This window comes from Anser cygnoides, chromosome 4, assembly GCF_040182565.1.
Source record: "Anser cygnoides isolate HZ-2024a breed goose chromosome 4, Taihu_goose_T2T_genome, whole genome shotgun sequence".
In the NCBI taxonomy this organism is placed as follows: Eukaryota; Metazoa; Chordata; class Aves; order Anseriformes; family Anatidae; genus Anser; species Anser cygnoides.
In genome coordinates, this window is record NC_089876.1 from 46990388 (window position 1) to 47002740 (window position 12353).

General features: G+C 39.6%; 1 protein-coding gene and 1 long non-coding RNA gene across 14 annotated transcripts in view; one reads left to right on the forward strand and one right to left on the reverse strand.

Moving 5' to 3' along the window:
• The window catches only part of GATB (glutamyl-tRNA amidotransferase subunit B), a 49791-nt gene extending 40047 nt beyond the window's left edge, over positions 1 to 9744 (reverse strand). For 4 of the 6 annotated variants that reach the window (XR_010831502.1, XR_010831501.1, XR_010831500.1 and 1 more), the window contains exons 1-3: positions 9522 to 9742; positions 7502 to 7652; positions 5903 to 6007 (exon numbers count right to left, since the gene is read on the reverse strand). Coding sequence is in view for 3 of the 6 variants with exons in the window: in XM_048071747.2 (XP_047927704.2) it covers positions 5903 to 6007; positions 7502 to 7652; positions 9522 to 9712 (447 nt within the window). In the remaining 3 variants the exon portion in view is untranslated. Of the gene's footprint in view, positions 1 to 5902; positions 6008 to 7501; positions 7653 to 9521 lie in introns of all 6 variants that reach the window. The other 2 variants (XM_066996738.1, XM_048071749.2) reach the window with 2 other exon arrangements.
• A 2-nt stretch (positions 9745 to 9746) lies between these two features.
• The window catches only part of LOC106032252 (uncharacterized), a 228404-nt gene continuing 225797 nt past the window's right edge, over positions 9747 to 12353 (forward strand). For all 8 annotated transcript variants that reach the window (XR_010831504.1, XR_010831506.1, XR_010831509.1 and 5 more), the window contains exons 1-2: positions 9747 to 10011; positions 10788 to 10941. This is a non-coding gene — a long non-coding RNA (uncharacterized lncRNA). The remainder of the gene's footprint in view (positions 10012 to 10787; positions 10942 to 12353) is intronic.

Below are 12353 nucleotides of genomic sequence, written 5' to 3' on the forward strand. Positions count from 1 at the left end.
ATGTAGGCTTGTGGAGGGCCAGCTCCCTTGTTATCAAATCCCCTGCAACAAATTCAGAACTTTGATACACATTGACTGTCATTCTCTTGCACTTCTAAATCTTGGCTATCTGCCCTCTGCTCCTTGTTGCAATCTTTAAGTACACTAAAAGCTCCCAGCCCTTCGCTGCTACTCCCTCATCCCTTCTTCCTCTGTTTGCAGTCTCCTGAAACATGCTTATTTGCTCCTCAAAAAAGGTGCCATCTTTCCCTCCAGGGTGGTTCTTCTGACCTAGATCTCTTAAGAGAGCACAACTTACAAATTGAGAGTAAAACAGAATTCTAACACACACAAGAATAACAGTAATTCAAGCAAACAATAGGTGACATGCTGCAACAAGTCTTGCAAAAAGCTATTAAAAAAGCAAATTAAAATTCTTTTTTAAAAGGCAAGTTTGTTTGCTTTTGGTTAAAATTCTTGGTTAAAAGACAAGAACAGCAGGACCAATGAAAATTAATTTCCTATAAATAACTGTCCAAGTTTGTTTTACCTAAGCAGTGAGATCAGCACTGTCTCCTCCATGATTCCCTTCACCTCTTCCCCACTTCATCAAACATGTCAAACTGAGTATGAACTGTCACAAATACCTGAATATCAGCAGCCCAAATAAAGCTAGTAGCAGTGGGGAGAAGAGAGCAGACTCAAATGCTATTTTCCTCTTCCTGCACTTGCTAATAGATTCACAAAAACCTCTACAGTCCAAAATCTTTTTAGACAAATTGGGCTGAACCTGGCAGCGGAACTGCAAAACTAACATTTCTGTATGGAAAACAATGGTTGCAATAGCAAAATCTGCACATATAACTAATAAACTCCAGTGGCACAAGCTTACATATTCCTTCCAAAATCAAAAATACAGCCATAACATATTTACAGTGCCAAGGTGGCTGATTGAGAGGAAAACACAGAGAAATAAATTAATTTTACCCTAAGAACCAATTACAGCCTAATTGCACCAAGATAAGTTTCAAGCAAAATACATAAAACTGAGAGTTATGCAACATTACACATGAGACAGCTAACCATGATGAGAACAAAGACCCAGTCTACAATTATCTGTCATCAAACGCTGTTGGACAGTGTTTCCTAAATACCTTTTAATGAAAAAAGTCTTCAAAGAAAAAATTGTTAATAAGAAGAACAAAGAAGCAAGATGTCAGTTTGCAAAGGTAAAATGCTAAAAAAAATGGTAGAACCATGATTGCTACTGAAGCTCTTTCTTAATAGAGCACTGTTTTCACATGCATATGTACACTCCGCTACCTTGGATTTCCTCAAAAGGAGTCACCTGGAACCAGACTGGCTGTCCACATACTGAGAGAAAATTAAATCAAATTCTTAAGGATGCCAAAGCATATCTAGTGACTGATAAGAGAAAGAATAGAAATTTGCCTCCCCACAAAATCACCCACAGTTCAAAGTTAAAATAAATTCCCAGCACACAAATAAAAACTACTCCAAAAGCCTAATGTGCATTTCAGCAGCAATTTCAGACTGAATCGGGAAAGAGGGGACACTGATCTGTCTAGCTGTCATGTAATGGTCATGCTATCCTACCATATCAGAGGTGGCACAGGATAACTTCAGTAGCAGAACTATGTGAAAGAAAGGAAACAAGATACTGCAAACACCAGCTCCCCACTATGAAGTAGAAGAAAAATCTGTATAAAGCAAAAGGTAAAGCAATAAAAACCAACACAAAAGGAGATAAGTGAAAATACGTAGATAACATCAGTGATGCATTGAAGGATCTACTGAAATAGGTGACAGCAAGATGTTATATCAACTCAACGCAGTTCTAACAGGCAAGTTTACATCAGCCAGAGGGACCTGTTCAGGATGAACAGCAAAGCCAACAAGAAGAAAAAGGAAGAGAGCTCAATAGGTAGCACAGTTTCTGAGATGTTAAGGAGACAAAGCCCTACAGGAGTTGTTAGCCTTGACAAAAAGATTAAAACACCCAGAATGAACATTGCAACTTCTCACAAATAAACAAGACATAGCAAAAAGTAGGAGAAAATCTTACAGGGTACTCCTTCAAAGCTTGACAGAAGAGCATTGACAAACATCACCAAACACTTCAAAGCACAAGAGCAGAGGCATCTCCAGAAAAATGGTATTCACAGTTAAGCGTGAAATAATTTTGACCCAAGCAACTGCAGTAACTGAGGAAGTGTAATGCTTCTCAGACCCCAATGAAGAAGACCAGTTCCACATATAACCACCCCAGGCTGTCAGTGATCCTATGAAAGAGAAGAAAATACAATGAGGAGCACTCCTCATTCTAAGCCAGCCCTGAAAGTCACCTGAAGCAGGCCTCCTTAATCTTTCAAAGACTTCTCCTGACCAGTACAACAGTGCTGAACTGCTTAATAGCTTGAAATTACATAGGTAGGCTCTAATCCATCACCTACGCAGAAATTCAAGGGTCTATGAACTGCGAAGGCCTTCTCAGGGAGCAATCATTTGAAAGTCTGTTTCTCTCCCCCATTTTTTTTCTAAACTAAGTGGTATTTTCTTTTTACAGGCTTACAGGGACTAGGACTAACATACATTGTAAGCTGGGGCTGTGTGAACAACAAAAGGCTGTTAACCACTGATGATACAATGCATGTAGCAAACCCAAATATCATCAGGAACGAAAGGACTGTGACAGATAGGTGCCATGAATTTCTAAGAAAATGTCTCCTTTTTTCCACTTGAGTACAATTATTACAGCTTTAGTGAAAGAAATAGCAAACAGTTAAATAGAACCTATACATAAGTAAATGGTTTTAAACAAGTACGCACTCAGTTTTTCCTTCAGGCACTGCTACTAATTTATTTTTAGAGGAGAGTTGAAGGATACAACAATCTAAGCACATGTGGTTTCAAAGAAGAAAAGAAAATTTAGATTACAACACCTAAACCAACTTGCATACAAAGATCCCAAGACTGTCCGGTTCCTCAAGAAAAGTGTGTGCAATTAAAAACGTAGTTATCAAAAGGAAAGCTAAGAAACAGGGTTTTTCAAAGCAATGTAGTACAATAAGGGAGTAAATTTATACGCATGCCAGCAGGATTGTCAAAACACAACCGGAGTCACAAGTTGATAAAGCAGCTGCTGCAGTCACCAGGTCTAACAGGCATGGGATATCAAAAAATCTAGTTTCAAGTTGTAAAGTATAAATTCTAGTCTCAGTGTTTCTGTTCCAACATGTATAAGATGGTGACAAATCCACCAGGATCCATACCAACCTCCCAGTGCCTTTGAACGTAAGTGCATCAGGTAAATCCCGTATGTTAATATCATCTAAAATTCATTATGATGTCTGATAATCTATCACCCAAACCACCTGTAAAAACACTGGGTATCTCCCACTGCCAAGGATGGATGCAATCTCAACACAGGAAGGGGAACTAAAGCATCCTCCACATCCCCGAGCTGGATATTACCACTGCCAGGTCCCTGGGCAGCTATGCACTGGGACTGTGCATAGTACTGCAGGGGGGGAAGACAACAGCATGATACGCATGCTCTCAGCTACTGAGCAGTGCTGCAGTCACATTCCTTAGCTTTAGAGAAGTCAGAGGTCGGACTTCAGGTTGCTAGTAACGCAATATCTGAAGGAGCAAGGACTAACAGCTGTTCTAGCCCCACTTTCTTCCATGAAAAGGTGTATCGATTGCACGAATGTCACTGTACAGCTGAGGGAAGACACAGCAGGGTGCAAAGGCTTCCTTCCACAGTGGGAAAACTGAAGGGTTTTAAATTGAGGATATGAAAATCTCAGTACATCATAGCAGCACTGGGTGAGTTGCCAAGTGCTTAAGGATGTCTAATGAAACAGGGAAAATATATATATTCAGATAAAATCATGATGTTCTACAGCAGTGTTCAACACAGTCCTTACTCTACTTTTTCTAAGGTCTGATGGAATTTATCTTTTCTTCATTAGAAACAGAGCTTGATGATTACCTGTGTTTCAGAAAACTACACCTTACAAAAAGATAAAACAGACACTGTTCACACTGTGAAGATAATAAAATTCAAACGCAAGAGAAGGTGTCAAAAATTTCAAAATACTTAAGGCTGTAGGGTTAACATTCATTCAAATCTGATTAACTTAAACCTTGGTTAGTAAATCCTAGGTTATTTCTTAGTATACCTGCATACAAAGAAACAGGATCAGGTTTTCACTTTAGTCATGAAGGATACAAACACAAAATGTGCATCTTCTGGTTCTGGTGTGATTAGCAACAAAGACTAAGCACAGACAACAAAGGTTTCAGCCTTCAGTTACTAGATCTATCATCTTATTTCTTAGGCTGAGCTATAATTAACTTTTAGTCAGCCAGCTGAAGCATGAGAACAGCTGGATTCACTTTCTGTGAGGCCAGTCTCATCTTTATAAACCTTTATAAAGATTCTCAGAATTTTCAAAGAAGATTTATCAGACTGGAAGTGAAACGACATTTATGGATCCTCAGAAGAATTTTAAATCAACCTACATGTACACATAATGCATCATATGCAGCTCGGTGTAGCTTAATACTTTCTACATAACAGGTTCTCTAAATACACCATGCTAATTTGATTGCCAAGTCCATCTACCTGGTAAACAAAACATAACAGGTACGCTTTGCACACTTCATTAAATTTTAAAGGTTTGTATATTGTCCCAAAGAGACGCAATCCTTGGAGTAATTGAGTAGGATGCTATCTGGCCTAGGGGTGAGGGTTCCATCACCACAGGACATGAAAATGAAGCCTGTAGAGCAGTGTGGGATGTGCCCTCCAGTCTTACTATTTCTTAATCTACCTTCTTAATTAAAGCTTTACCATGTCATTTTTTCTGCTTCATGCCGAACAGGAGTACACCTGCATCGCTGTTCTTGCCTGTAGCTGTCTCAGAGGCACATTATGAAAGCGGCATAGTGAAATGGTCGTGACACTAACACTGTTTTTGATGGTCCTCTGAAGGCCTACTTGCAGCAGGAACATGTAATAAATTGTATGACACTACAGGAGGAAAATATAAAGCAGAAAGATGGAGGAGGTCTAAACAGATTCCTCTAGTTTCCCCTCTACTGTGCAGAACACAGCAAAGTATCATGCCCACACTGATTAGTGACCAAGAAATGTATAACAAGTAGAAAAGTTCCCCTTAGCACCATTCTTTCTGGTCCCACTGTGAAGCAGCAAACACTAGCATGGTTGTCTGTCATAGCCATATCATAGTCCCACGGTAAGCTTAAATCCCTGTGACATTGAGAACTGTCACTATACTTCTCAGTTTATAACAGTAGTTATTCTCCGCTGCAGACAGAACAACCACTATATTTTTCAGTTCTGTTAAGACTTTGCTCTTATTTTTTAAAATTTCTCATCAAAACAGAGTTGGAAGGCCAAATATTTACCTTCTAAAGAGACTTATTAGACAATAATCTGAACGTTTGTTGTTACTTTATTTTTTTAATAAATATTTAGAAATTTTCAGAATCTACCTTCTATCTTTCTAAATCCACTGAAATCTATCAAATTCTACTTCTGGTACTACTGCTATATAAAAAAACATATAGTTACTTCAAGAAAATAAGCTCAATTGTTTGCTGCCAGAACAAAAAGTGTTCTGACATTAATTCGTGTGCGGCAAATACAATATGAAAATAAAGGTATGACTACAGACTGGATTCTGTACCACATTCTAGCCTGCAAGAACTGGTATTTTGTAACATTCACTTTCAACTCTATTTTCAGCAGTACTACAGTGAGAAAAATCTTTCTTTTTGTAGAAATAAAAGCACCTGGGAGAAGCTAACACAGAATCACTACTTTTCAATTAACCTAACCGTCCGGCTTTCGCATCTCAGGTGCAGTTACCTTCTCTGCCAAAGCCCACGTGTATCGGTGCGTTCTCACAAAGGCCATACCAAGCCTCATTTGTAAGCACTGCGACAGAGAAAAGCAAGCCAAAAAAGCCCCAACCTGGACAAATAGAAATGTACATAAAAATGAAACTCTACATAAATACTCATTTTTGTTCTTTCAAGAACAGATTTTCTGCTTGACTGAAGACAAGCATTAGACAATTTAACAGGATTTCTGTGCATTCATAGAATGTTAAGTAGCTGTAAAACAAAAATTTGAACCCTTTTAAATTCTGTGATTATGAACTCCCTAACCTTGGCCTACCCCCAAATGAAATTAACTCATCTTCCATGTTTCAAGTCTAACTGGGATTCAAGTCTAAAACCAAGTGATTGCATAAGATTCCCATTCTCTCTGGAAAGTTTTCAAGATTTCCATATAGTTAGATCTGAAACTCAACCCTGAATTGGCACTGAGGCCAGAGTCAAGTCCAAATTTTATCAGCATCTAACCTCTACTTTTTTAGGTTTCAATACCTTTGCGAATACAGGATGAATATATCAACTTATTTCTCTCTTTAAGGATCACACAGCACATATCAAACCCCTAGAAATACACCTGTAAGTTAATTCTCAATTTTATATCATTTAAGGCTATAACACGGTGAAGAAAAGCTTCCAACAGATTAAAAAAATACATCTGCAACTGGAATTCAAACCTCCATTCTAACAAATATACTCAGGGAAGCACTTTTGCATAAAATAATTTGACCCCATTATAATCTCTGCATGTTTGTTGCATGAAGCAATGTAAAGTCTATTCACTACTTACATTTGCTGTTCAGTGTTATACTTTTTTCTTTTTTTTAACTATTATATTAAACTTGTTAGATTTCCAGAGAATTCTACAGAAGCACTGTCATAGCCATCACAAACAATGAAGTTATAATTAAGCTGTGACTACAAAAATGTATTATGCTGTTCCTAAAAAATTCCCATTGCCAAGCACTAGCTATCTATTCTGACTTATTAGCTCACAATGTTTCACACAGATTCTTTTTTTTTATATTATTTTTTAATTTTAATTATGTTGCACCGGAAATAGGAACAGTTGACACTTTCCTAAATCAGAGAGTTTCTACTAAGGAAACTAAGTAACCCTGTAGTGAGACATTCCAAATGCCAAATGACAGCTACATAAACACACATATGGCAAAGTAACATCAAATGGCCACTTGGAAATAAATCTAAGATGTTCTTCTCTCACAGGATTTTAAGTACCTCTCATATCTAAGGAATTTCCTGTGTGGCATACTAACCAAATACACCCACTCTGGCCTCAGAGAAATACCGTGATTCATTTAATATGTCGCAAAGACAGTCCTTATTTTTTTCCTTTGCAGGGGATATCAAATATCTGCAGTGATAACCAGGGAGTCAGTAGACTAAAAAGAAACAGTATTGAGCATCTCAAATTATCAAACAGACAGAAAATAGACAAATGTGTAAAAGCAGTTCTATAGTCAAATATTAGAAAGAAAAGAATATTAGAAATATACCCAAAGTTGGCTGACATAAATTCTGATAAAAGTTAAGTTGAAACATAACTTACCGGTAAAGTTCCTGGTAAAGAAGCATCAAAGAAAGATACCAAAGAGTTAGGAGGTGCTGCAAACTGGACTTGGGAACCAGAGAAAAGTTTTGAGTTGGAGCTGATCTGTGCATGAATTTCCAGACCCACAACTGGTACCCATGGCGCAAGACTGAAAAGGAAAGAGGAGAAGGGAAATGTAGTTAAAGTATAGATGATATCTACACAAAACTATCTATGATTCTAGATTAAAAACATAAACATCTAAAAATACAAGAATTAAAACCTCTTAATTTAGTTATTTGTCAAAAACTAAATTGCAATTGTAAAAATTTGCAAGTGGTATCAAAATCCATCTACAGTGTGACGGCAAAGGTTGTGTTGCAATATTGGAGACAAGGCACTAACTCAATATATAAAGACAGGACTGTATGGCAAAGTGTCTTGACAATATGCTGGAGAGAATGCTGTAAGAAAGAAAATATAATGGTCTGAAACTTTTAACTTTGCCTTATATGAGAAATCTTACAGAAATTAATGAGGCAAACTTGCATGCTGAATGAACCCTAATTTGGTACCCCATGAAAATCACAAAATCATCATAAATATCAATTACTTCTCATGTAGTTTGATAAATCTCCAGCAGACAGGTGGCATAATAAATTATGTATTCTTTGTCAGACAGTCACTTGCATGCTGGGAAAGGTGGCTCTCCAGAGCAGCGTTAGTAGCATATTAGCATAAACATTAGTAATGTGGTAATTGAGAAATCACAATTTCAACTAGAGAGCTACTGCTCTCTGAACATACTCCATAGAATAAAGCTTCTCTATATCATGTGAAAAGTAATTGCAATTCTCACATCCATAACCTTTATATGGACAAGGGAAAAGGGTCACCTTTACAGTATGAATTGCTTGACAGTTTCTGTAAGTAATTATCTGGCCTTGTACAAATGAAGTGGCACAAATAATATTTCAGTGATGAAATCACATTTCTGTGGCAAGAGACTTCAGCAATATAAGTACCCAGATAGCTATAGCAGATAAGCGAGCTATGGAAAAACATTAAACAAATATATCAAGTATAGTGTTCCTTCCAAAGGTGAACGTAATACACTGCCAAGATTTTAGTTCTCTGTCCTCCAACAGCTGAGGGCATCCCTACAAACACAAAATTAGAGATGCAGATACCACTTATATTGCTGCTATAGGAAGAAGTATTGTCCTAAAGGATTAAGGTTCAGATGTTTAAAGCATCCAATACATTTTTTCTTTACTGAAACATTTTCTTCGGTGTTTTCCTCTACTCGTAGAAAATATCTCATCTGGGGGGAAAACGTGGTGGTTTTTTTTTTTCTTTCTTCCCAGGACAACTTATCTCACAGTTTCCTGTTTCTTTGGATATGTATCCCCATCGCATCATGACACCACTCCCTCAGCATGTTTGCTCACACTCAGATAAAATGATCCATACATCAAACAGTCCTGAAGTCCTACTCGCAATACTGCTGAGAAACCTTGAGTTTCTTCCTGTGTTTGCTCAAGGTTTACATTTATCTATGTCTCCAAATAATCAAACCAAAGCAGCATACTTCTGCTGGCAGCTACATAATTTCATCTAGGTGATCAGTCGCTCAGAGAAGCCTGAATTTTGACAGAGAACATGAAAGCTTGTATATGCCACAACTTTCAGTCGCAGCAGGAGGAAAGCGTTCAGTCCCAGGCAGCACTGTCAAAATTTCGCGTTTCTCCACCAGAAACGAGAGCTTCCTTGGGACCCGATGGAAACGTGCGCAGCGCTTGCTGCTTGAACCCCTACCACAGGAACGCCAGGCTATTTGCCTGTGTGCTAACCAGATCAGAGACAAACGTGTCTCTGTGACAGTCTGTGTGTTTTTAAGCTCGATCAGTACGTGCTGTCAGCTAGGAGGCGGCTGTAGCTGCCTCACAACCCTGACAGGAGGGTATTCAAGCGGGCCGCCCTGAGGGCCCCGCCGCCCGCCACCCGAGCCCGGCCCCAAGCCGTCCCGGCACCGTACCCGCTCTTCCCCGCCGGCACCGCCCCACCTCCGGCGTTACGGGCGACGACCCGCGGGGGGCGGCAGGCGGGGATGGGGACGGGGACGGCGACATGGACAAGGGCAGGGATGGGGACGGGGACGAGTCCCCCGAGGCCGCGCCGCCACGCCCGGCGCCAACCCCCACCGCAGCCCAGCGCCGCCGCCGCCATTTTGCCTCGCCAAAGGCTCGGAGGCTTCTCCGCAGTGCCCCCTGGGAAATGTAGTCCGCCGAGCGCAGTGGCTGCGCGGAGAGGTGGGCGGGGGGACTACAACTCCCGGCAGGCCCCGCGTCTCGGCTCCGCCTGAGGGGGCGGTAATGGCGGGCGGCGGCCTCGGCGAGGCGAGGCGCTGTGTGCTCCGTCAGCTCCCCAGGGTAGGGGTGCCGCGGAGGCCTTGCCACAGCACAGCTGAGGACCGGGAGCCCCACGCTGCGCACCCCTACCCTGACACACTGATTTAAAAAAAAAAAGTAAGAAAAAAAAATGATGCTTTATAGTTGATGTTTCCCAAATCATGGGCATCAAATGTCACCTGCGTTCGCCTAGCTTGTTTTCTGTCCCTAATACGATACCCTTCAGTTGCAATCCTGGACCTTAGCTGTGTATGTAGAGCAGTGAGGTCCAGTCCCTGGAGGGCCCGAGAATGTTATTGCTGTACAAATACATGGTAACAAGGATCACTGCCCAGGGAATAGGCAAGCATCTTAGATGCTGTTTATGCAGCTACAACAAACAGACAATAGAATTAACAACCTTCTGTCCTAAACCACAGGCCTGTGGAAATTAAATGGGAATGTACATGAGCTGTTGCTTATGTCATCTTTGCTGTATGTCAGATACTGCTAATAGAAGCTAATCGGTCACAAATGTATGAGTAAGACTGATTCCTTCCAGCAGAGGACAGTGGTGCACATAAGCACTTGACAGTATCTTACTGCCTTTATGCCCTTTACTCAAATGTGAGATGATGAGGAGTTTAAAATAATGTGGAAGATAATTCATTCAGCTAAGAATGCTCAAAAACATTTGTCCCATAGTACCAATTCTCTAATATATTTGTATTTTAAATGAGTCAAATTATCAGCTCTTCTCTAAGAAGAATCAGTTGAGAGAAACCGTCAGCAGACACCGATCTACAGTTATTTACACCATCTAGTTTAGGGATATCAGTTTGTTGTTTTTCTTTCCTTGAAGAAAGTTCCTTCTGTCATACTCAAAGCGTGACCAAGACAAAATTCCTTTGCAGTAAAGAAGAACTGGCCACAGGTGGTCTTGGACACTTTGTGAAGAATGGAAGAACCCTGGTGTGTCCTGTTTCCTCCTCTCCTATCATGGAGTTCCCTGCATATGAGTTACCCTAATATAACGCCTGTATAACAGTCTTTAAGCCAATGGAATGGGTAAGATTTCTTGATAATTTTGATATGAGGAAAACCCTGTGGTTTTTTCTACATAGCCCTACGCCTATGCAATGTAATGTGAAAACTATTTAATATTGAAACTTTAGTATATTATTGTTATTTCTATAACAGATTCATTCATTTACCAATTTTCTTCCATGAGCACTGCATTTAATTATTATTTGATACTTTGAAGGGATTGGCAGATTGTTTCAACCCAGCTATGAGGATGGGTTCTGAGTTTAACTCTAAAACGTTTTTACTGATGTACTACTGGTAAGTTTGGGATTATTTTACTTTCTTTTAAGCCTGTTATCCTGAAGTTTTCATAATAATCATATAATCATATTTTCATAATAATAATGTAGAAGTTTTCATAAATAATCACTAAGAAGTTAAAACCTTATGAATATTAGAATCATGTTACTTAAAGCCTTACTCTGCCTCGGTTGCACAGACTTCTGCCCTTTGTGCATATTATTTAAAAAGCAATAGAAAGTACAGATGGGTTGAAATGTCCTTTCTACATCCAAAACTATTCCCCTGGAACTTTTAGCTATATGGGTGTTGTCTTATGTAGAGAGGAAGATTGGAAAGTGTCATTGTTTATGTTTTAAATTGCCTCCATGCTATTTTAATACCCTTTCTAGAAAAAATCCCATTAAAAAACCCTCTTTCTTTGAGGCCTCATGCCAGTGACCAAGAAGATAATAAATGAAAGCTCACACATCCATATACAGGAAGCTGATCAATCACAGACAAGCGGGGAATAATTGCCTTTCCCAGCAGCTTACTCAGAATTAGGAAAAGCTACAGATTTGTTCCTTATGTACCCTGCGCAGCAGCCTCTACTTTGCAGTGTGTTTATACATCATGCTGTGACTTGGAATAGGAAAATGTCTTCAGCACTGCATAAAGATTGGTATGATGATAGTTCAGTACTGACTATGTAGACTTCTGTCTTAGAGAGGGTATATCCAGAGGACACTTTGCTCTGACTCTGATTTTCTTACTACTTTAGGAATTTAACCAATGTCTGAGAGGAAAGTGTAATTTTTTAGAGGACAAAAGCCCAACAGCTTATTGTTTAAGCCATAAACATACAGTCTGTTCCACTTATTTGAAAGAAGATCCCTCTAAATTTCAGTTTATAAGGTCTGAACTCTAAATACTGCTTTCTTGCAAGCCACGTTTAGTATGCATGCTTAGTCTTTTTGGAGGTTGTAAGATATCCTTTTGGAATAGCAGGGAATGGGGTATTCAGTGTGGGGTGCTTGTTAGATACTTCACAGGCTGCCTGCAGGGTCGTATTTCAGCATATGAAATAAGGAACAAGCAGGAACCCCAGTTAGATTTTGAAGTAGAGGGTGTGCCTTTTTGCAGAGTAGAGCTGTAGCCTTATCAAATAAGCA